The 26,364-nt window shown below is 40.3% G+C and overlaps 1 protein-coding gene across 11 annotated transcripts in view; it reads right to left on the minus strand.

Moving 5' to 3' along the window:
• PICALM (phosphatidylinositol binding clathrin assembly protein) overlaps window positions 1-26,364 on the minus strand; it is a 100,818-nt gene that overhangs the window by 45,566 nt on the left and 28,888 nt on the right. For all 11 annotated transcript variants that reach the window (XM_060771146.2, XM_060771145.2, XM_060771147.2 and 8 more), the window contains exons 2-5: window positions 10,640-10,782; window positions 6,901-6,976; window positions 5,481-5,583; window positions 952-1,045 (exon numbers count right to left, since the gene is read on the minus strand). In XM_060771146.2, the coding sequence (XP_060627129.2) occupies window positions 952-1,045; window positions 5,481-5,583; window positions 6,901-6,976; window positions 10,640-10,782 (416 nt within the window). The remainder of the gene's footprint in view (window positions 1-951; window positions 1,046-5,480; window positions 5,584-6,900; window positions 6,977-10,639; window positions 10,783-26,364) is intronic.

Here is a 26,364-nt window from a genome sequence, read left to right on the forward strand (position 1 = left end):
CCCAGACAGCTATAGATAATTTTGTGTGTGTTTGTGTGTGTTATGTATAGGTTTTCCATGGGAAAACATAGCATTGCAAGATTTTATGGAAAATTTCTTTGCCATTTTGGTAATTGGTTGCAAAGACAGACACATTAATTCTCTGCTGCTTAGCATCATATGAACCCAACATATACCTGCAGTTCTGGAGTGAGAAGATAAACACAATAATTTGGGAAAGAGAAACTGAAGTATACAGAGTTCTTTAGCTGCTAAGTGCTGAAATAGGTTCTAACTCCAAGTTCAGAGCTGGAGAAAGATGGGTGGGATCATTCACCCACCTGCTCAGCATATACTAATGCCCTTTTCAGCTATAGGGACCTTACATACTGTCCTTTCCAGCTGCACATGACAATGCAATGTATACCTACTTCGAAATAATATGCCCAGAACACCCTGGAAGTCATTTCCAAGTACAGACAAAAGGAAGGAGCAAACAGGGTGCTAGTAATGCAATGTATTATATTATATATAATATATTTATATTACATGTAATATTACTAATAATATTACAATATAATGGTATAGTACAATATAGTAATATATGATACTGATAGCATGTGCTATGCTAATAATATAATATATTGTATGTATATATATCTTGTAAGCTGCTCTGAGTCCCCTTCAGGGTGAGAAGGGCGGCATATAAATGCCATAAATAAATAATGTTTGTCTTAGCTCCCAAGATCCATCAAAAAGGGGAGAATACCGCTCAATTCAGACATCACACTAACAATGCTTAAGGAAGCTGCATGCTGTGGTTTGCTTGTGTATATGAAAGCTTAAACCACCCTTGGTACTGAGTAATAATAGCTCAAACTATGGTATTAGGGAAATATCTGATTTAACTACCGAGCTGATTCTATACAGTATTTCATGCTTATACATGCAGTAACTTTTTTAAAAACTTACATTGAAATCAAGAAGTGCATCCATTTGATTTTGTATAATTGGTACAGTTTTTAAGAGTTTCTCTGTATTCATTGTCCTCATGACCCCATCAGCCCTAAGAGAAAACAAAAACATAGTATAAACAAAACAAACCTATTTAATATCATTCATTTTTTCTAAGGGCCCATGAACACACATAGATAACTGTTACACAGATTAACAGATATCTTTCATCATAGCAGTAATAACTCTCATCATCCAATGTTTTCCTCAATATATACCCTATCTTAATACCAGAGGTAGCCTACATGCCACTTTATAAACTGTCCAGAAATAAAAAGAGCTTTTATGACAACATAAAAGCTAAATGCTATTAGGGCAAGTAGCACCATGTTCCTAGGACCACTACGTATTTTTAAAAACTTAATTTTGTATTTAAGGAATTCCTAGCCTTCGACACTACCTCCATTTGTATTTTACAGTAACAATGGCCAGATTTGATCTTTCTCAGCACAAGGCAGTATTTTCAAATCAATACTGAGCCAAAGTACAAGAACAAAGTAAAGGAGACTTTGGCCAGAATTCACTTGGGGACTTGTGTCTTCGTAAGTGGATTTGTGGCTGTAGGAAATCAAATCTAGCAGCTTCACAACATCCATAGTCAGCAAGAGGCTGCTATTGCATTACAATGCGGGAGAGCCACCAAAGTGATCTTTGCACATTGTAACTGATGTAAAAAATGACACCAACTGCTCATGCACAATGAGACATTCTTGCCCATTACACATCTTTGCAATTCATTAACAGGGTTCCTTAGCAACTCTGTAATTTAGCTGATTATATACAGACTCATGCAACATAAACCACCATAAAGAATCCCAGCACTTTCCCCCCTAAGAATATCAGGGGATCCCATGATAGCAGAGTCCCCATCTTACCACTGGCAATTACCCACACTGTTGTTAGTATGGCTTTCAGCTATGAAAAACACATCAAAGCTAGATCCTAACACAGATTTATACTGCAACTTAAAAAAAAACTACACAATTCCGTTGGGAGCATATAGTTTAAAACACACACATTTAAAACATGATTGAAAACATACAAGATAATAATACAGTATGCCATTTTCAAACATTGTTCTGCCCGGTGCTTAAAAATCAAAGGCCTATCTAAATATAAAGGTCTTAATCTGCTAGAAAAAAGAAATCAGGGAGACATACAATTGGACCTCAAAGGAAGCGATTTCTCCATCCTAGGAGAAGCCACTGTAAAAGCTCTCTCTTGTATCCTCACCAAATGGGTGTATAATGGAGGTGAGAAATATCCTTTCCTGATTATTTTTTGTTTGTTTCATTGTTTTGAGGCATTGAATGTTTGCCTTGTGTCTCTGTATGCTGAAATCTATCCTGAGTCCCTTGGGAAGATGGGGTTCAATACAAATAGTGTTGCTGCTGTTATTATTATTATTATTTTACAACTCACACTAACAAATTTTCAATTAAAGACACAAAACTGGGTTTTCTCAAAGATATCCCAAGGAGAGAAAGATACATTTTGAGTGGCAGACCCCAAATCTATCATTATCACTGACTATGGGTCAAGCCAACCCTGACTGGGACTGCCTTTCACGTGGAAACTGATGTCATCACTGTGAGAGAATGTGCGGATTAAGAATAGGGCTCCACAGCCACCTATGGACACACCGCCAAGACACTACACTTGGGAGGACCATCATTCTTGGGCTACGAGGGAACGCCTAAGTAAGTAAGTAAGGGGATATGATGTTTATGTAACAACAGCTAGCATCAGAAGGTATATGTACTGAAAACAAATTGCTATGGTTCAACCATGAGAAAGGGGAGGTGGGGTGATTTCAATCCACTTTGAAGATTTTAAAGGAGCATCAAGTTGGTCAGTTTACTAGTTAAATCATAGAATCAAAGAGTTGGAAGAGACCTCATGGGCCATCCAGTCCAACCCGCTGCCAAGAAACAGGAATATTGCATTCAAATCACCCTTGATAGATGGACATCCAGCCTCTGTTTAAAAGCTTCCAAAGAAGGAGCCTCCACCACACTCCGGGGCAGAGAGTTCCACTCCTGAACGGCTCTCACAGTCAGGAAGTTCTTCCTCATGTTCAGATGGAATCTCCTTCCTTGTAGTTTAAAGCCATTGTTCCATTGTGTCCTAGAGGAGCCCCCGGTGGCACAGTGGGTTAAAGCCTGTGCTGGCAGGACTGAAGACCAACAGGTCGCAGGTTCAAATCCCGGGAGAGGCGGATGAGCTCCTTCTGTCGGCTCCAGCTCCTCATGCGGGGACATGAGAGAAGCCTCCCACAAGGATGATAAACATCAGAAATCATCCGGGCGTCCCCTGGGCAACGTCCTTGCAGACAGCCAATTCTCTCACAACAGGAGCGGTTGCTCCTGACACGACAAAAAAAAAAAGTGTCCTAGTCTCCAGGGAAGCAGTAAACAAGCTTGCTCCCTCCTCCCTGTGGCTTTCTCTCACATATTTTATACTTGGCTATCATATCTCCTCTCATCTTTCTCTTCTTCAGGCTAAACATGCCCAGCTCCTTGGGCTGCTCCTCATAGGGCTTGTTCTCCAGACACTTGATCATTTTAGTCACCCTCCTCTGGACACATTCCAGTTGTCAATATCTCTCTTGAATTGTGGTGCCCAGAATGTACATCTTGCCTTTCCCCCAATATGCTCATGTCATATTTGGCTTCCCTCCCTGATTATCCTCCCCACAGCCTTCTGAGAAAGACTTGCCTAAGATCAAGCAGTGCATTTTATGGCTCACTGGGAATAAAATCCGGATATATATCCGGTTACAGTTCAGCACTAACATGGCACTTTCTCCAGTAGAACCTGGACAGTGGACCAGAATGAGCCAGCAAGGTTCTTCTTATGTTTGTTATCACATTCAGAATCTTAAGCTTTCTATGACTCCAACAAAGGTTTGTCACGCAGTACGTGAGACTACGATTGAAGAAGCATGTATCCAAAAATTATTTGGCCTGCAGAGTTGTTTGTGTAGGGTTTCAGGTGATTATAGAAACAAGTGTTGGGGTTCAGCCTGAGTTTGAACTTGAACCTGATTCTCTGTTTGTTCCTCCTGATGCTAATGAAAGTATATTTACTGATGCTAGTGGAAATGTACCTTTTGATGCCAATGCTCCTGAAATTAGTGAGGAAGAAACTGCTGTAGGTTTGGAAAATGCCAATGTTCCTGAAATTAGTGAGGAAGGAACTTCTGTAGATTTGGAAAATGAAAGTAACAGTGTTCATGAGAATGTTTCAGAGGGAGACCTTGAACTTTCCCTCCCTTCTGCACCTGTTAACTGTAATGACAACAGAAGGGGCCAAATTTGGGAAGACAGAAGTAAATCACTCAGTTTGCGTCGATCCTCCCGAATTCAAGAATTAAAAACATTGGCTTCAAAACAGAAGGGCGGTTCACGGAACCAATTCTTGAGTTTTAATTGCAATACGCCGGGCTGATTGTCTAAGTTCAGGCATCGTTTCAGAATTGATGAAGACCTTGGCAGTTCTCCCGGTTCCCTGGCCATAGTTTGGGAAGATTTCTAGGATATCAAGTACGGTTAGTGGATTGCTAACAGATTCCAGTATTTCCCAGTGAGGCTTTTGGTTTTGCTTTGTCCATTTAAATTCATGTTTGCTGATTTTGCTGTGGCTTTTGACTTGCATTTTTCCTTTATTTTGTAACCATTTTTCTTCAATAAAAAAGGATTGTTTTTCACAGCCAAGTGTGGTGGATAGTTATCTTAGGGCCTTGTTCCCTGCTCTGGATTGCAACAACAAGACTGGCTATGACCTCCAGATGCTTGTCTGATGACAATATGGCATGAAGGATCTAAGTTAAACTTCCATAGAATTTAATATATTACAAATTGCTCCTGGTGAAAAACGTTTGGGGGTGTTTCCTCTGCTCAGATTATCCACCAGGATTAAATATTTTAAACAGAACACATCCCTTGGATACTTGACACCATCAAGTACAAGAATATGGGATTAATTTTAAGAACTATACATGCCAGCATATTTTCAAGGGCTACCTTCATTGATCCATTCTCATAAGTTACTATGCTTCCAGCCTCCAAATAACATTTTGAGTGAAAAATATGTATTTTCACACAGATTGCTGATGCTTCATATTTCAAGAATGATCATGGAAGACATTCAAATGAGCACCACAGCAATCCACTGGTAAGCTTTCTTGCTTTCTCAAGAAAAAACACTTTTTTTACTTTCTGAAACGAAAGGAAGTGCATGGGAATCAAACTATCCACCAAAAAATAAAGCACAATGTGAACATTTTTATTTATGTAATGATATCTCCAGGCAACTTTTCAACCTACTTTCAGATTCTGGGTGCATGGCCAGTAGGCCTGTAGCCTTGTGGAAATTAAATTATTTGTTTCAAAATGGGCTTATTTTAAAAATCCTTAAAGAGATTTTGGAAGCTATGCACAGGGTAGATCGGCAAAGTGTTTCATGCCAGGCATTACAATCCTTACCCTCTTTTTACTTTTGTGAAGTCAAAAGCTACTTGTCTGTAGGAAACTGCTTTTTCGTTCAGATACCTGCTATACCGCCTGATAAATGTGGACATATCATATCCTAAAGAAAGGAAAAAGAACAGAAGTTAACTCCCTGTTTTGTATGGAAGGATATCAACACGAATAAGGCACATTGTGAAATTCAAGGACTATCAAGTAGTTACTGTACATGTCCATTTACTCTGTGTTACTGCAAAAACCACTGGGCAATTAAAATCCAGAAAACATATATATTATCAGTTTTAGATCATGATACTGTGTTTTGAGTGTTCTGTTTCAGTTTCCAACATTTTCTAAGTTAAAAACCGATTCCCCATCCTACATGCACACACTTCCTCCCACTCAACCACTACAGAAACTAGTACAGACTAGCACTATCAACTGTCATGGCTGGCATAGCTTGGTTGAACATAAACAGAAATAATATCTCTTCCTTATCCATAGAAATGTTAGTTTTGTTACACTCTGGGGGAAGATGGGCACTTTCCTACTTAAATCTAGTCTGACAACTCTAAATAGAGGCCAAATATTTAAGTATGTGAAAAGGTAAAGACTCAGTTAAAATTTCAAAGAGTAACTGAGCTGTGAAGATAATGCCTTGTTGTTCAACCTTCAACCTTTCTAATGCCATGATGCATTAATACAGTTCCTCATGTTATGGTGGCCACAACCATAAAATTATTTTTGTTCCTACTTCACAACTGTAATTTTGCTATTGTTATGAATTGTAAGGTAAATATCTGACATGTAGGATGTATTTTCATTCACTGGACCAAATTTGGCACAAATACCTGATGAGCCCAAATTTGAATACTGGTGGTGTTGGGGGGGGGGGGGGGGGTTGATTTTGTCATTTGGGAGTTGAAGTTGCTGGGATTTATAGTTCACTAGAGCATTCTGAAATCCAACAACAATGGAATTGAATCAAACTTGGCACACCAAACTCCCACGACAAACAGAAAATAATGGAAGGGTTTGGTGGACCTTGAGTTTTGGAGTTGTACTTCACCTACATCCAGAAAGCACTGTGGACTCAAATAATGATGCATCTGGACCAAACTTGGCACAAATACTCAATATGCTCATATATGAACACTGGTGGAGTTTGGGGGAAATAGATCTTGACATTTGGGAGTTGTAGTTGCTGGGATGTATAGTACACCTACAATCAAAGAGCATTCTGAACCTCACCAACGATAGAATTGGGCCAAACTTCCCACACAGAATCCCCATGACTGACAGAAATTACTGTGTTTTCTGACAGTCTCTGGCGACCACTTGACACTCCCCTCATGATCCCCTAGGGGTCTCGATCCCCGGGTTGTGAAACACTGTTCTAAGGTGTTATGACATGCTTGAAACAAACCAAGTAATTTACCTTGCAATCCGCTTTTGTCCAAGAAATTGCTCAAGTTAAATAATGTGTTTCTGGAAGCCAGATATTGGATGAAACGCTAGAGAAAATAAAATGACAGTTATCCATTGTTCAATGTGTATATTTTGCATCAAGAGTTACAATAGTCAGCACTCCCATGTGTCACACCTGCCACTATACAGTTGATAAAAAACCCTCTGTTGTGTGTGCTCATGAAGAGCTCCTTTAAAAACTTCTTTTGAAAAAAGCAGTGAACACAAAAGATGACAATATATAATACTCTTCAGTGAATCATCCCATGCACCAGTTATAATAATCTAATCTTTATTTTCCTACGGAGGAGGAAATAAGAGCTATTGCTGAAAAGCATGTGGACTCTGTACAGTTGCTCAAGGCTGTGGAATGCTCTACCTGACAACTGTATGCTAGCAGCTCTTTCCTTGTTTCTAATAGGATCTGTTTGGCATTCATTCCAGCTTGTATTTCAATTGGCATGCTCTTCCTTCCTTGTTTTAAAGTAGCTTCCTTGTTCTAATTGTTACTATACATCACCTTTGCATGTTGATAAGTAACCGTTTGTTTTCCTAAATGAAATTGAGACATTGTATCCTGATTTCTAAATATATATCTGAAAAATCAGAAACTCAAACACTTCCATAATACGTCCATGTTTACGTTCATGCCATTTTTAATATGTCATTATTGATTGTTGTTTTTGTTATGTGATTTATATGATTTGTATTTTATTGATTGTTTATTAATGTTGTGTTATTGATGCTGTTTGATGTACTTCGGGTTTGGCCTCATGTAAGCCGCACTGAGTCCCTTGGGGAGATGGTAGTGGGGTACAAATAAAGATTATTATTATTATTAGTAGTAGTAGTATTAGTATTAGTAGTAGTAGTAGTAGTGGTGGTGGTGGTGGTACAGTTTTATGTGTAGTATGACGACTGAACTGAAACTGTGAAGCCTGGCTACATGCTGAAATAACCTTCATCCTGAAAGTTTCTGTGGGTGTATGTATACAAAACCCATACACTTATTCTTTTCTCAACATTACTCTCTATACCTGAGAGACACTCCTCTGTGCAGTTTGTAAAAACACTTTGGGTTTTGGTGAAACCTGAAGTGTTGAAAGGCAAGAAATCTTAAAAGGCTCAACTGAGCAGTAATAGGTAAACTTGCTGAAAGTGAGGAAAAGATTAGATGTAAAGGCTCCTGCTTTGTTTTCTTGGTCTGAATCACAGACTAGTTGTCGTTTTGACCTGAGCAGATGGAAGTCTCCAGAAACAATGGATATGTACCAGTACAGTTCGAATTACATTCTAACAATGGAATCTAATCCTTACAGCAATGATTTACTCAAATGATTGGATGGGATTATATGTATTAAAGGTGAGTCTCTCTGGGCATTTAACCAGTCAACGATTTAGTTATGTGACGATGATGCACACTTCAGATGATTCATATTATACCCATTCATTTCGCAGCCTTAGGCAGTCCACAACTTCCTTTTCCTTCATTGATCAAACCCCAACAATTCCATAGACATGAAGTGCTTGGTATAAATAACACTTTTGTATAACATGAGGTAATAGCTTCAACAATACAATCATGGATATATTGCAGGGGGTGGGGGGTGGCAGCATTGTCCTGCAAACATACTCAGCAGCCCCTTCCCCCGTCAACAGAGATCAACCAGAGGCAATTGCTTTAATGATGATTTAGAAAGGATTGTGGGCTCTTCTGTGGCACAAAGTAAAGGATCCTAAAGTCTGGGGAATTCAAGTCTGGGAAATGATGTTTCTCTCTGTGAGAAAACTGGCCCGGAAAGTGCAGAGCCTCAAGGCCAGTCCGAGGAATCAGAAATAGCAACAGCAGATAACAAATTGAGTGAAGAGCTCAGGAGGCTTCCCAGGAGAAATCACCTGTAGCTACAGAGATCAACAAAAGTTTTCGTTTACAAATTAAGAGCTAAAAATTGATTACACAAGTATGAGATTATGTGGGAAAGTTGGGCAGAAAATTCACGGGAGACATAATGCTTTCATGGGTGTCTATTAAACAACAAGTTGTTAACCTTAAGGGCAGTTCAGGCAATGTTGCGTTAGAGCGAGAAGCTAAGCCTAAATTCTTTGATTTTGGATTTTAATCCTGGAAGTTTTCCATGTTCCTGTTCATGTACTCTTGTTCAAGTTTTCCTAGTTATACCTCCATGCTTGTGGACTTATTTTATACCTTTGATTTCTGGCTGTTCCCGGACTTTGTCACCTTTGGAACTTTATTAGACATTTGATTATTGTTTGGTTATCACCTGTTGCTAAACGTTTTTGGATTATATATCTTCCTTCTTTATTCCTGCTTTTTATGTGTTTTACAATAAAGTGTTTGATTATATTCCTGGACTCTTGTGTGGTATGGTGGTCATAGGGGTTTCCAGACCTGGAGTGCAACAAAACCACACCCTATTGCCTTAATCAGGAAAGGCAATATTAGAGCCGCAAAATAAAGGAGTATTCCACATAAGAGAATTCCTTGGATTCCTCCATGTTATACACATGCCTGCGATGATATAAAACTGAATAAATATGGTAGGTCCATGACATTTTTACTGAGTTTTCATTTTATTGAGGCTTGGTTTTCCCCAGTTCTTGAACTATTGCAAACTCTTCTGAAGCATGTTTTGTTGAACTCTGGTATACACATATTTAATAAAGGAAACATTACTTTCTGGGTTAAGTGAGAGACAAATTAAATCATGCAAAGGAGGAAGTCACATTAAGCATCGCAAAATATCATGTTCTGTGCTACCATTATGCATTAAGTAGCTACTCTATATGAAACATTAAATTTAAGCCATTATATATTGAAGATAGGTTACAAAATGCATACTATGCAGAAACTGATCCACACATAGGGTGGCTTATTGCTCTAGTAATATTCTGATCATATTTTTTTCTAGTTTGACTTTAGAAATGACAGCTATGCTATGAACAGACCTTCCTTTAGAAGACTGTATATAGGCTAGACACATACATCTCCATGACTTAATTACCATATAAACAATTGTAGCTGTGTTTTATTATGCATGATATCCCATTAGGCCCATGTTTCTTTATACTCATTTCTAATTTGTAACAGATAAGTCAATATACCCAATTATTGTTCTCAGTTTGTTTGTTTTTAAAAACCCTTAGGATACATTAAAAATTATATATATATATATTGCTTTGTGGCTGATATCTATTGCACTTTTGGAGTAAGTACTCAAAAATGACAATTCATTTTGAAAAGTTATTCTAATTAATGTAGAGATAATTGGGAGTTCTTGGACATATGGGAGACTTGCATGAATTGCTGTCTTTGTGCATATTTTCAGACTTCTCCACGTAGCGTTTGGACAAAGGTGCTGTAAAATTGTGCCAACAGTTTTAAAATTGGGGGAGTTGGGAGACTGGCTGTTTCAGGGGCTTAAAAAGTGGATCCAGGGATTACATGTGGTTCTATGCTGCAGTTTGTACACCTCTATGTTCAACAAACCTACAACCTTATCTGTCAGATGTAGGTGCTCTTAATGATGTACCTCAGTGCTTACAGAGCAAACATTAGGGCTCATTCTTTAACCTTCATACACTCAGGCTGTTTTTAAAGAACAATTGCTGTCCATGACAAACAACAAAAAACAGGTTGCACCGAGAAAGTAAATTCTCTAAACTTTAAGTGGTCTGCAGTAATCAGTTACCTCATTTCCATACACCATTAGATGGTGAGTTGTGATGAGCGACTTAAATACCACTACCCAGCTGCTATTCATCGTCCTTTCAAACAAGCTGTCCGCCAACTGTGGGATATTTACGTTCATCTCATTTGTGCACTGTATTAAATCTGCAGTATAAAAAATAGATATCGTTATTTCAAATAGATAGCCACCAGATCAGATCAATGAAGGAGACATTTCTCCAAAGATAGTATGAATGAGAAAGAAACATATGTGTGAGTGTGTTTTCTGAAATGCATCTTCTGATGGTGCTGGCTGTTTATGTTGTGAATGATATTAATAATAGCAATATTGCCATTCGAACCCCATAGCAAGGGAAGTCCAACTGCTGTAGAAAGGAAGGTAGATTGGAAAAATTCAAAATCAGTCTGCACAACACTGACCCAAGGCTTTAGCACAGTGGTTCTCGACCTGTGGGTCTCCAGATGTTTTGGCCTTCAATTCCCAGAAATCAGTTGGTAAACTGGCTGGGGTTTCTGGGAGTTGTAGGCCAAAACACCTGGGGACCCACAGGTCGAGAACCACTGCTTTAGAGTAAGGAAAAGATGGAAAGATCTAAGGTGCCTCTGGTTTTTGTTTTAGCTTGCTCTGAAGACATGAAACGAAGAGGAAAAGTCTAAATAAAATTATGAACATGATGAATAATTTGTATTCATTCTCCACACTAAAATATAACCCATTAGAAATTATGGTAATGAGTTCAAATGCAACAAAAAGCGAACTTTTGTACAGTACATAATGAGTATACATAATTATTTTATGGTATTTGTTAACAGCATGGACTTTAAACCCCCCCCCCCCCACAAACACACACACACAAAGAGCAGCACAGTACAAAAATATGATAAAATGCAGGAAGACACTTTTACTAGAACCTTTCTAAGCATGTTGCCTAAAGATGTAACAGAAAACATTTTGCTAATGCCTTTAACCAAGGCCTTAGATTAGAACCTGTAGCCCTTTATATGGTACTAGCTGTACCCGCCACGCATTGCTGGAGCCAATTTTCTCTCCCTTTCTCTCCTTTCTTTCTCTCCTTCCCTCCCTATTTCCTTCTCTCCTTCCTTCTCTACCTCTTTCCTTCCTTCCCCTCATTTTTTCTTTCTCTCCTTTCTTCCTTCTCTACCTATTCTTGGACTACAACTCCCAGCAGTCCTCCTGATTGATCTGTCTAGCTACTATCTATCTCTATCTAATCTCTATATCTTATCTATCTGAAGGATTGATGGGAGTTGCAGTCCAGGAATAGGAAATATGCAGGAATTAGGATGCTCTCAAAGAATTCCAAGAAGAAGTAAGCTTGCAGCTTGGAAGCAGTGCATTTGGAGCACCCCCCTCCCCAAAAGGGCCTGGTCTAGGGGATGCTGGGAGCTGTTGTTTTCGCACATGCGCTGTATCATCATTTAGCTTTTTGCGGTTTAAAGACATTTCCCCTGTTTTTAAGCAGGGGTTTATGAGTGATGGTCACTCGTTGGTCTGTTAGGGATGTAGTGTCCAAATTTGGTGTCAACTTGTCCAGTGGTTTTTGAGTTATGTTAATCCCACAAACATACATTACATTTTTATTTATTTAGATTGGAATGGGATTTAGCAGCATTCCAAGTTCCAGGTCTAACTTTGTTGCATTTGAACTGAGAAGTCTATCAAAAATGTTATAAAGAAAGACCCACTTCCTTGTACCCACAGATCTGTTTCTGTGGAGATACTAAGTAGGGATTCTAATGATGACGATCCACGAGGAAGCTCATACGTAGTCTATGTCTTAAAGGAAACAATCTAATCCCAGATCATTATGATTTTAAACACTGTACACTAGGTTACGGATTCTGAAGATGTTGTTGTTGTTCATTCGTTCAGTCGTCTCCGACTCTTCGTGACCTCATGGACCAGCCCACGCCAGAGCTCCCTGTTGGCCGTTACCACCCCCAGCTCCCTCAAGGTCAGTCCAGTCACTTCAAGGATGCCATCCATCCATCTTGCCCTTGGTCGGCCCCTCTTCCTTTTGCCTTCCACTTTCCCCAGCATAATTGTCTTCTCTAGGCTTTCCTGTCTCCTCATGATGTGGCCAAAGTACTTCAACTTTGTCTCTAGTATCTTTCCCTCCAGTGAGCAGTCAGGCTTTATTTCCTGGAGGATGGACTGGTTGGATCTTCTCGCAGTCCAAGGCACTCTCAGCACTTTCCTCCAACACCACAGTTCAAAAGCATCTATCTTCCTTCGCTCAGCCTTCCCTAAGGTCCAGCTCTCACATCCGTAGGTGACTACAGGGAATACCATGGCTTTGACTAGGCGGATCTTTGTTGCCAGTCTGATGTCTCTACTCTTCACTATTTTATCGAGACTGGACATTGCTCTCCTCCCAAGAAGTAAGCGTCTTCTGATTTCCTGGCCACAGTCTGCATCTGCAGTAATCTTTGCACCTAGAAATACAAAGTCTGTCACAGCCTCCACGGTTTCTCCCTCTATTTTCCAGTTGTCAATCATTCTTGTTGCCATAATCTTGGTTTTTTTGACGTTTAGCTGCAACCCGGCTTTTGCGCTTTCTTCTTTCACCTTGATTAGAAGGCTCCTCAGCTCCTCCTCGCTTTCGGCCATCAGGGTGGTGTCATCTGCATATCTGAGGTTGTTAATGTTTCTTCCAGCAATTTTCACCCCAGCTTTGCATTCATCCAGCCCCGCACATCGCATGATGTGTTCTGCATACAAGTTAAAAAGGTTGGGTGAGAGGATGCAGCCTTGCCGTACGCCTTTCCCAATCTTGAACCAGTCTGTTGTTCCGTGGTCAGTTCTGACTGTTGCTACTTGGTCCTTGTACAGATTCCTCAGGAGAGAGACAAGGTGGCTTGGGATGCCCATCCCACCAAGAACTTGCCACAATTTATTATGATCCACACAGTCAAAGGCTTTAGAATAGTCAATGAAGCAGAAGTAGATGTTTTTCTGAAACTCCCTGCCTTTCTCCATTATCCAGCGGATATTGGCAATCTGGTCTCTCGTTCCTCTGCCTTTTCTAAACCCAGCTTGAACATCTGGCAACTCTCGCTCCATGTATTGCTGGAGTCTTCCTTGCAGGATCTTGAGCATTACCTTACTGGCATGAGAAATAAGGGCCACTGTACGGAAGTTGGAGCAGTCCTTCGCATTTCCCTTTTTTGGTATGGGGATATAAGTTGATTTTTTCCAGTCTGATGGCCATTCTTGTGTTTTCCATATTTGCTGGCAAATGGCATGCATCACCTTGACAGCATCATCTTTTAAGATTTTAAACAGTTCAGCTGGGATCCCGTCGTCTCCTGCTGCCTTGTTGTTAGCAATGCTTCTTAAGGCCCATTCAACCTCACTCCTCAGGATGTCTGGTTCTAATTCATTCACCACACCATCATAGCTATCCTCAATATTATTATCCTTCCTATACAGATCTTCTGTATAGTCTCGCCACCTTCTCTTGATCTCTTCAGCTTCTGTTAGGTCCCTGCCATCTTTGTTTCTTATCATACCAATTTTTGCCTGAAATTTACCTCCAATGTTTCTAATTTTCTGGAAGAGGTCTCTTGTCCTTCCTATTCTGTTGTCTTCTTCCACTTCCATGCATTGCTTATTTAAAAATAGTTCCTTATCTCTTCTAGCTAACCTCTGGAATTGCGCATTTAACTGGACATATCTCCCCTTACTATCACTGTTTCCTTTTGCTTTCCTCCTTTCTTGGGCTACTTCCAGTGTCTCAGCAGACAACCATTTTGCCTTCTTGGTTTTCTTTTTCTTTGGAACGTACTTTGTTGCCGTCTCCTGAACAATGTTGCGGACTTCTGTCCATAGTTCTTCTGGGACTCTGTTTACTAAATCTAGTCCTTCAAATCTGTTCTTCACTTCCACTGTATATTCGCTAGGAATGTTAGTGAGATCATATCTAACTGGTCTGTGTATTTTCCCTGATCTCTTTAGTTTTATTCTAAATTGAGCAATAAGAAGTTCGTGATCTGAGCTACAGTCAGCCCCATGTCTTGTTTTCACCGACTGGATGGATGTCCGCCACCTTTGGCTGCAAAGGATGTAGTCAATCTGATTTCGGTGCTGATTTCTGAAGATACAGCTCTTTTTTTCATTTTGGGAATCTGATTGTTGGAGCCAGAACAATAACAAGGCCAAGAAAACCACCTAGTCTATATGGTGTGCAGCTTAAAGGGAAATGTGGCCATGCTGAAGAAATTAACAAAGAGTAAGGCATGGAAGTGGGTTCCATGTGCTAAACAGACAGTATGCAAGTCAACTCCATGATGAGCCAAAAACATCTGAGAGGCTCATTTACAGTTCTTCTTTATTTTCAGACAGACTGTACCAGCAGACATATCAGGTTGGTGCCCAATTCTCATGCTCCCTGGCTCTAGCAGAGAAGCGTAAATAACCAAACTGGCAGAGTTTTACCATTCTGAACACATGAGCCTTTCAGATTTTGTTAAATCTACCCTTCTTATACAGCAGAAGAAAGACCACATGAATCTAGTGCCACTTCTAATACGACTCCAAATATCACCCTGGGGGAGAATTAACATCTTTATAGAACCTAAGAAGTTTCCTCCCTCTGAGTTTTCCAAGTAGCAGTTCTTTCACACAATTTCGGTTCACCTCTCAAGTGCTACAAAAAATGAGTCATGGTTAGAACCATACTTATATAGCACAAGGGCCATTCAAACTAAATTCTTCCAGATTCAAGCACTGTATGGCAATAATATGCTGCAAATATTAATTCTAGCCCAATACGTAAACTGGTTCAAATCTACTGGAACACTGGAGAAGGGGAAAAACACCCAAACATGGAGGCAAGAAAAGTCAGCTACCAGCTTTGTCCATTAACAAGGATAAAGCTCAACTACACCAAGACTTTCTTCAAAGTTAAGAGATTTATGTCTGGCAGCCATCGAAATGCTTAAGTGATTTAGCAGATTAAAAATGTTAAAGCAGCATTACAGCCATCTAAGCTACCCATACTGCCAAGTTTTAGTTTAATGGCTTTAATATTAGTGCACCCAGGAAGAAGGGGGTGGGGAGACAAACAAGACAGCAAATGATCTGGGAGTGGAGCGGGGGGGGGGGGGGGGCAACATTTCCTTTTACTCTTCCCTGAAGCTTCTGAAAATAGTCTTACAAAAATAAAGCCTTAACATGCTCACTAGAAAGGTATTCACCATTTCCTTAAACCAACCCAAATAGCTTCCTGCCCCCACCTTTCATGAGTAAATGTTAGCTTCCAGTTGCCGTCAGCTGAAGTAATATGCAATAAATCCAACCACTGTTCAGCTCTATAAAAAGATGCACTATTCTCTAAGTTTTGCTTAAGAAGTATGTACATCGAGCTTCCAAAGACCTTTAAGAGTTTTGGCCGTACATAGAAGATTCACACATGCTGATCCAAGATGAAGCATTATAAAATAGATAGCGTAACGCAAAGCACTTTGGATTCGGATTTTAGGTCACATCCATAAGTCTTACATCATTCACACCTACAGAAATACACTGTAGACCAAACACACACCAAAACCATTATTTTTTTTGCTCAGTCTGCATATTATCTGTATTTTCACTGGAGCTTCCAAGTTTCACAACATACAATGTTCCCATTCATATGCAATCTGGAAATGAAAGGACGGTCCTGTCTTACAAATACAACTTTCTAGCCAGCCTCAAGCAAGATAGTCACATTGCAAAAGCTCCAAAAAAAAAAAAAAAAAAAAGCATCTTTGTAAGTACAAATGATTTTTCTTAATCCTTATATACAATACAATACAATATAATGCTATAAAGAGTTGTCAGATATGTTTTCATGGTGGATCAAGTGAACTCAAATGCCTCATATATCTAGAAAATGCAATAGGTCATAAATATGAAGTAGACCTCTAGAACAAGTGGGAGCAAGAAACACCTAGTTGTTCAAAGTCAAGGTTTCTCAAACTTTTAAAGCTGCTGAGCTCTTTTTGAAGGGAACGTTTCTCGTGTGGCCTCAAGAAACTCTCGGACACAGGGGACACATTGCATTTTTAAATTTGACAGATGGGCTGGGCCAGTGGCAAATAGATGGTGAATGTTTGTGTGAACAAACTGAAAAAAATGAACAAATTATAGAATCATAGGATCACAGAATTGGAAGAGATCCCGTGGGCTATCCAGTCCAACTCTCTGCCAAGAAGCAGGAAAATCGTATTCAAAGCTATGAACACTGCACATATCTTATTTGTAGTGCCAGAAAGAAAGAAAGAAAGAAAGAAAGATACAATATTTAAAATGAAGAACAATTTTAAGAAACATAAACTTAACAGTATTTCAGTAGAACATCCTAGAGATTATCCAGACTTTGCAATACAATGACGACAACAACAGCAGCAGTAGCAACAACCCAGGGACCACCCAGTCCAACTGTTTCTGCTATGCAATAAAAACACAAATCAAAGCACCTCCAACAGATGGCCATCCAGCCTTTGCAATAACAACAACAATAGGCTTTGCCAAAGGAGGCATTGGGAAGGCCCCGCAGGTCACTCAAGTCACATGCTTCCTATACGGGGGGTGGGTGGGGCGCATGCGGTGCCCTGCACGGCCCCTAACTATGCTTTCCAGCGCACAGTTTGAGAACTGCCACTCTAGATAATGACCCAAAACACCAAAACTGTTTAACATTGTCCTCCATCTTGCTAGACTTCATACTATGTCCTGCCTCACTCTGTTCCCCCTCTGAAACTACTAAAGCTTTGCTATAAGTATAAGAGATGGACTTGAACTGCAAGAAGATCCAACCAGTCCATACTTCAGGAAATAAAACCCGACTGCTCCCTGGAGGGAAGTATATGAGAGGCAAAGATGAAGTACTTTGGCCACATCATGAGAAGACAGGAAAGCTTAGAGATGACAATAATGCTTGGGAAAATGGAAGGAAAAAGGAAGTGGGGCCGACCAAGGGCAAGATGGATGGATGGTATCCTTGAAGTGACTGGTTTGACTCTGAAGGAGCTAGGGGTGGTGACGGTTGACAGGGAGCCCTGGCGTGGGATGGTCAATGAGGTCACAAAGTGTCGGAAGAATCTCTGGTGAACATACAGGTGTTATCGGGATCCCTACATTCTCGTCAAACCCATATAGAAGTAAATGGAAGGCATGGAGAAATTTTAGTTTTAAGTATGGATATGTTCAAGGTATGCAAAAGGTATGTAAAATTTTCATTTTTCAAATACAGTGATGCCTTGAGTTAAGAGTTTGATTTGTTACGTGACTGGGCTCTTAACTCAAATCACTCTTATCTTACAGCAAATTTTTCAATTAAATGCTATTAAACTGTTTTTAAATAAAAAATGTACTTTATAAATAACAAATAATGTATAAATGCACATTCACATGGAACAATAAAAAAGAAAGATCAACTTTAAAATGTTAGAAGCACAAAGCAAAGAGGCCGAAGCATCTTTTTCTTCATGCTGTACTTACTCCAGCCTCCCTCCCTCTCTTGCTTTCCCTCCCTTTCTCTCTTCATGAAGCCAAACATACCAGGAATAAAAACCACACAAAATCCACTAACCCAGATTTCCTCAAAGTGGATAAGAGCAAAGCCGACAAGAGCAAAGCAGACAGCTATCTCCCAAACTGGACAAGTGCACAAGGCAACGAAACATGAGGCTGCTCCTTTGAAACCCTAAATCCATGTACTCACATGCTAGCACTTAACTCAAAACACTTCTCGTATCTCCAAGCAGAACCGGGGCCGAGCGGTGGCTCTTAAAACACCTTTAAGTTGGGACAGCCTTAAGTTGAAGTTCTACTGGATTAACAACAACAACTTTATTCTTATATCCCGCCACCATCTCCCCCCACAAAGTGCCTAAAAACAAACATAAAAGTGAACACAATATAAACTACAATAAAACACATGCACATATAAAAACATTAACAACAGGATGGATTATAGGCTCAAGTTACACTAAGTCAACTCAGGTTTTGGGTTGATTTTTGTCAAATATTTCCTCAACTTTGACATGAGTACATATGGTACGTGTCATAACAGCAAATGATGCACACTACAGGGCAACTAATGTAAAATGCATATACATCTTCTAGCTTTTAGACCAGGCATGGACAAACAAAGGATCAGAGACGGGTATGAGCCCCTGGGCACTTACCTCAGGCCCTCCATGTCTCGTTTCCCTCCCGGCATAAGGATGGGGCAAATAGCCTCATCCTTATGTCAGCAGGACATCCTTATGCCAAGAGGCTGCTTGCCCCATCCTTATTCCGGGAAGACAACCTGAGGATGACACGGGCCCTGCCCTGCCTGCTCCTGGCTCCACCTTCTCACAGGCCCTTTCCCTTCCAGCTTGGCTCTCCCGGTTGGGCCCACAAAGTTTGCCCATGTCTGGGAACAGCCATCTGAAAACAGTATTTCACTATTAGTACCATACTGAGCCCAGGATTCAGTTCCTACAATTTTAGGTGCAGTTTCCCATGTCCTGTAGGCAGGAGATTTCACCCCTATTTACATTCTTTATGCAAATAGATATAATATTATAGAGAAATAAAAATTTGGCTCTTGATTTCAATGTCATAAAAAACATGCATCGGTAATACTGTATAAGCCGTCAATTTATGGATTGAAGAAGTGAAAGGGGCAGGAAAGAATTAGCATGTCTATGTTTGCCAGCCATTGTCTAGAATCTGTAAATGAAAGTGACACATCTCCATATTCCCTGAAAATTTCTACATATCTAGGCAATGAAAACATTAGATAAATCTGCAAGCATTTGGCTACAACAATAATGTTCCATTCAAACAAGCAGATCCACAGAATTGGGATAGCTGAAACTTGATAGACAATATATTGTGCTTTTTAAGATTTAAAGTTCTTTAGTTCTTCCAACAACCTGATAGTAGCTACAATAGTAAAGGTAAAGGGTTTCCCCTGACATTAAGTCCAAACGTGTCCAACTCAGGAAGCTGGTACTCATCTCCATATCTAAGCCGAAGAACTGGCATTATCTGTAGACACCTCCAAGGTCACGTGGCTGGCATGACTGCATGGAGCGCCGTTCTCACCAAAGCAGTACCTATTGATCTACTCACATTTGCATGTTTTCGAACTGCTAGGTTGCCAGAAGCTAAGGCTAACAGTGGGAGCTCACCCCACTCCCTGGATTTGAACTGGCGACCTTTCGGTCAGCAAGTTCAGCAGCTCAGCGGTTTATCTCACTGAGCCACCAGGGCCCCCAGTAACTACAATAAAGGTTAGCAAAAAAAAAAATCACATTAGATATAAATAAAAGCTTTGACCTCAGAAGCCCCATCAAGGTGTACATATACATGACCCCCTTGAAAATACTTTTTTTTAAAGTTAGAAAATTTTCCTTAAAATATACAAATAATTTAGCTGCACAGATTTATGTTATATAATTTTTAGAAGATAATGAACCTCATACAAACATCTCATATCAGTCCACCTCTGTCTTTCCATTTTGCTCTTTGAGCTTTGTGGCTCCTATTAATTTAACTACACCTTGATTTTATCTGCACATTACTTCATTTTTATTGGTGATAATTAGCCAGGCAAAAAACTAAAGGAATGCCACTGTCCAAAGGGCAGCCTTAGTGCAAAACTGACAGAAATGATGTAGATATTTCCTCTCCTTAAAGTAAAAGAGGTAAACAACCATACAGCTGCTATGGCTTAAGCAAGGTACTTTACAATTAAGAGTTGTTGTTTTTTTTTTTTTAATGAAGCTTATTTACCTTCACTCTGGGCACTTTTTCTAAGAAAAAAGTCACATTCAACTAATGAATTGCCTTGGAGTAAAAAAGGATCCCTTCACTAAATCACTGCAGCTCATAGACAGCTAGGTTACAAAACTGAGATCTGTATACAACAATAGTCTTGTTTAGCTCTCACATCGTCTCAATCATTACTCAAGAAAAAGCTATAACATAGATACTTGTTTGTAAATAATGATGGTTTTTTGAGACTGCTCCATAAATTCACTGTGGCTATTGATCAACAGCTATTGTTATGATGGCTGAAGGAAGTCTCTGAGTACCAGTTTGCAACCAAGTACCAGTTGCTGGTGGACACCATTGCCATCATGACCTGTTTGTAGTCTTCCCAGAGGCATGTGATTGATCACTGTAAATGAAAGAGTGCTAGAATAGAACTTCTGTCTGACCCATCAGGCCTTTTCTCAGCTTCTAATAAGCAAGCATCAAGTAAAAACCACTGTACTACTCCATTCTAGTAGAAACAATATATATAGTAGATTGCCCTGTCTTCTAGATGCATATCTAAGGAGTCTTAATTTGATCATTCATTCATCGGGTTTCACTAAAGCAAACGAACCAGGCATTCTGGAGAAAAAGGTGGGAACAAACTGAAGTTCAGATATGGCAGTACTACAGGTTCAGAATTCTACTCCAAAACCATCCAAATGGGTGGCTGAAATAATGATACCTTTGGCTTTCTTGCGATTCAATGTACACAAATTGTACTTCAGGCACAAAAATATCTAAAGTACTGTATAAAATGTTCCTGCTATACGTATAAGATGTAGACAAAACATAAATGAGTTTCATGTTTAGAGTTGAGTCCCATCATCAAGGTATCTCTTGGTATCTCTTGTACTTATAAACAAATACAGGCATTCCAAACTCTTTTTTTCCCCCGCGAGTTGACTAACTGCAAGTCGCTTCTGGTGTGAGAGAATTGGCCGTCTGCAAGGACATTGCTCAGGGGATGCCTGGATGTTTGATGTTTTACCATCATTGTGGGAGGCTTCTCTCATGTCTCCACATGGAGAGGTGGAGCTGACAGAGGGAGCTCAACCCACTCTTCCCGGATTCAAACAGCTGACCTGTTGGTTAGCAGTCCTGCCAGCACAAGGGTTTAACCCACTGCATCACCAGGGGCTCCTAATTCCAAAATCTATAAGAATATGAAATCCACAGCACTTCTGATCATTTGATAACCGATACTCAACTTGTAGTACTATCCTGCCAAGCTGTTTTTTCCTGGTGTTGTAAGTTCTCCTTCTGTGTTCACTTAATAACTCAAATGAAGACTAAGTCTTGATCATGCCTTTGCACCAGAACATTCTGGTGCAAGATCTGCCCAAGATCACCCAAGTACAACGTCGCTATGGAAGTGAACTAAAAAATTATGGATTTCTGCACTGCTCATTATTGTGAGTCCTTTGATTTATTTTTTAATTATATTGGAGAAAATTCTAACTGTAAATATTTGAAATTCCAGCAAGACAAAGATATCACAGATTGTTTGCTGCTTATCCAATACTAAAATGGGATTGACTTATTGTAATAGAGGTACTATGATGGGTAATTTTTTGATAGAGAGAACACAGAGGCTAACAACGGTTAGAGCATGCAGCAATATTTCCTTAGTTGTAGAAAGGCAACATAATGCAGTGGCAGCTGCTGGGAGCTGTGTAAGCCAGTAGAGATACTGATGCATTGCTACTTTTGGGGCAAGTGCAACTCAGAAAAGGAAAGCAGCCAATTCCATAACAAAAATAGCGATGATGGGTATACGTGCCTTTCACTTGTACTTGTAGCTTGAACGCAAGTAAGCAAAATCCAACTACTCAAAGTGACTGGTTATGAATGTTTTTTTTCACAGGAAAATGCAGTGTATCAAATTTCTGCTACTTTCCATTTTGGTCCAATAGTGAAAGTTAATGCCCGTTAGCATAGTCAGAAAAACATAGGGTTTTTTCCCCCATTTTAAACATTAAAAATACTGAAGACAACATACATCTATGACACATTTTGAAAACACATTTTAAAAACTAATAAACCAAGGTCTAAGTACCATTATTTTCACAATGACTATCTGAACAAGGAATACACAGATAATATGTAAATGTGACTTAAGAAACTAGAGGTGATGTCATCAGTTTAAAAGTATGTATACAATACACACACACACACACACACACATATGGGGAGAAAAAGGAATTTACGGAGTTTATCAATGCAACAGAATAATCAAGAATGCAAATGCAACACTGCACATTCCTAAAATTCTTATTCTCCTGAAATTATACCTTGGTAAATTTTATCTAGGAAGAAGGAAAACAACATTTCCAGTGGCTAAGAGGCAGGTGAAAGGTAGTCTGCCAAAAGTCCTAAATCCAAACACCAGAAAAACAAAGTTCACAGAACATGCATCTGCTCAAAGTTTATTTCTCTTCCTGCAATTAGAGAAAAAGAATGCAGAATCTAGTGTTAATTATCACCCTTTCAGTTGTAATCTAGCATCTTGCACAATCCAAGTCAAAGTTTATATATATATCCATGTATATATATGTGTATGTGGGCGCAATGTGTGTTTGTGGCCAATTTTCCTATTTGCTCCCACTTGTAGAAACCACTGTGATCCCCACCGATGACCACACTTGGCACACAGAACTCCCATGATCAATGGAAAATACTGTAGGGGTTTGGGGAGACTGACCCACCGGGTTGGGAGTTGTAGTTCACCCTGCATTAGACAGCATTCTTAACCTCACCAAAGTCAGATATGGACCACACTTGGAACACAGAATCCCCATGACCAAAAGAAAATACAGGTTGAGGAGGGATTAACCTGGCATGATGTGAGTTGAAGTCCACTCACATCCTTATATCTTTTCTTAATGGTACTAGGAAATCCCAATTGGATGGCCCCCCACTAGGGTATGCTTCCAGGGGCAAACCAAGAATGGGCAATTTGAAAGTCCCTGAACAGACTCAGAAGTGGGGTGGGCAGATCAAAAGACAACCTGGCAAAATGGTACAACCTAAAAGAATCCTCCAACATATGTGACTGTGGAGCAGAACAGACAACTCCACATCTATAGGCTTGTTCACAGTGTCCTGCCTCATGTACAGACAAAGAATAGTTGAAAGCTACAATGAGGTCACTGTTGCACGTTTTTGGTCAAGGAGTATTCAGCTGCTCCTTCTGTTTTTATCAGTTTAATATTTACTTGTGTAATGCTTTTGATACGAAATACCATTCATCACAACTTCTCCTATTTCCTAATACTGTTACAAATTACTAAATATCTAACCCGTGCATTACTGGTTACCTAAGTTAGTATTACAAATAAATGCATCTGGAGTTCAGCAAAGGACAAGAGGGATCCTCTCACCTCTGCAGGAGTCTACCGTGTACCATGCAGCTGTGGACAAGTCTACATAGGGACCACCAAACGCAGCGCCCAGACACGCATCAAGCAACATGAAAGGCACTGCAAACTACTCCAACCAGAGAAATCAGCCATAGCAGAGCACCTGATGAACCAACCTGGGCACAGCATATTATTTGAGAACACAGAAGTGCTGGACCACTCTCACAACCACCATGTCAGACTACACAGAGAAGCCATTGAAATCCACAAGCATGTGGACAATTTCAACAGAAAGGAGGAAACCATGAAGATGAACAAAATCTGGCTACCAGTATTAAAAAACTCAAAAATTACAACAGCAAAACAACAGAGGGGAAACAAACAGGCACATTAAATCACTCTCAACGAGAGATTCCCCCTGGCGCTTCCAGATCATTGAATGCAAATCAAGGTGATCAGCTGAAACATTACCCTGGTCATTCCACAGAAATATAAACCCATTTTTCCTACTTCCAACAGACCTCACTACCTCTGAGGATGCTTGCCATAGGTGCAGGCGAAACGTCAGGAGAAAAATTGCCTCCATAACATGGCCATATAGCCCGGAAAAACCTACAACAACCCATTCAGTCTTTCCCTTGAGAGACTTGCTTGTGTGTGCACTCTCTCTTGCTCTCTCCAGTGTGTGGTTTGTTTCCAGGTTGCCTTAAACAATTTTAAATTAATGTTTAAGTGAATTGTGTTTGATGTTTTCATATTTGTATTTCAAACTGTTTTATCATATATTGTGAGCCACTTTGGAGCCCATATGGGAGAAAAACAGTTATTAAATATGTAAGTGAAGCTGGAAAGTCCTGCTTTAAGAGTAGAAGCTTCATTACATAATGTTCCTTGGTATCTTCAATTGTTAACCTTGCCTTCCCCTCATTTCACTGGAATTTCTTCTTTGTTCTGTCATGTTATCATTTTCTGTGACCGCACACAGATTTCTGCCGTATTCCTCTTCTACACAATCAGCTATATATGTCACTAGCTGTGCCCTGCCACGCGTTGCTGTGGCCTATAGTAAAACTTATCAAAGTTGAGGTAGATATCTGGACTATTATGAAAGAGAGGTCCCTACCTATTCCTTCCCCCTTTTCCTCCCCCTTTCTCTCCTTTCTTCCTTCTCTACCTCTTTCTTTCTTTCCTTCTTTCACTACTTGGTTTCATCCTTCTCTCTTTCCTTCATTCCCTCCCCCTTTCTTCCTTTGCCTTTCTTCCCTCCCTGTTTGCTTCCTTCTTTCTCTTTTTATTTCCTTTTATTTCACCACCATCATAACAATAACAATAATGCAATGCATTGCCTCCGTGACCTGACACCTCTCCCATTCCCCCTAAAAGGGTCTCAGAGGAATAATAGCATAATAATAATAATAGAAATAACAACCTTTACCCGCCACGTGTTGCTGTGGCCAATCTTCCCTCTTTCTCTCCTTCCTTCCTTCCTTCCTTCCTTCCTTCCTTCCTTCCTTCCCATCTTTCCTTCTCCTCTTCTTTCTATCTCTTTCCTTCCTTCCCCCTTTTTCTTTCTCTTCTGCTGTCTCTCTTTTCTTTCCTTCCATCTTTCCTTTTCTTTCCTTTTCTTCTTCCTCTAACTTTCCTTCCTTCCCCCTTTTTCTTTACCTCCCTTTCTCTTTCTTCCTTCTTTCCTTCCTTCCTGTCTTTCCTAGATTTTGACAGGGCGGGAAGGGGCGGGGTGGGGTTTGGAGGTGGCGTGAAGTAAAAGGAGGTAAAATTGGGGCAGGGGAGTGATGGAGCGTGGGGTTGCATGTGTGTGTGCGGCAGCGGGGGGAGTGATGGAGCCTGGGGTTGCGTGTGTGTGTGTGCGGCGGCAGGGGGAGTGGGGTTGCGTGTGTGTGTGCGGCGGCGGGGGGAGTGGGGTTGCGTGTGTGTGCGGCGGTGGGGGGAGTGATGGAGCGTGGGGTTGTGTGTGTGTGTGTGGCAGCGGGGGGAGTGGGGTTGCGTGTGTGTATGCGGCGGCGGGGGGAGTGATGGAGCATGGGGTTGCGTGTGTGTGTGCGGCAGGGGGTGTGTGTGTGCGGGAAGCGGTGCGGCGGGGCTTGGAGTGGGCATGGTTTCCGCAGAGGGAACGTTAGCCGGAAGGCCATGTGCGCGCATCAGGGAACTTGCGGCTGGGCGCCAATGCGCATGCTCAGTTGTTTTGCCGTTTTGTGAGTGTGGTGTTGTGTTGTTTTTCATTTTGAGTAGATATGTTTGTACCTTGTGGGTTGTGTTATGGGCACGGGGATTTTAGTTAAGTTTCGTTGGGGTTTTTTTTAGTTTTGTTCTTTTGCCGTTTTGTGAGTGTGTTGCTGTGTTGTTTTTCATTTTGAGTAGATTTGTTTGTACCTTGTGGGTTGTGTTATGGGCACGGGGATTTTAGTTAAGTTTCGTTGGGGGATTTCTGAGTTTTGTTGTTTTGCCATTTTGTGAGTGTGTTGTTGTGTTGTTTTTCATTTTGAGTAGATATGTTTGTACCTTGTGGGTTGTGTATGGGCACGG

This window comes from Anolis sagrei, chromosome 3 (assembly GCF_037176765.1).
Source record: "Anolis sagrei isolate rAnoSag1 chromosome 3, rAnoSag1.mat, whole genome shotgun sequence".
Taxonomy (NCBI): Eukaryota; Metazoa; Chordata; class Lepidosauria; order Squamata; family Dactyloidae; genus Anolis; species Anolis sagrei.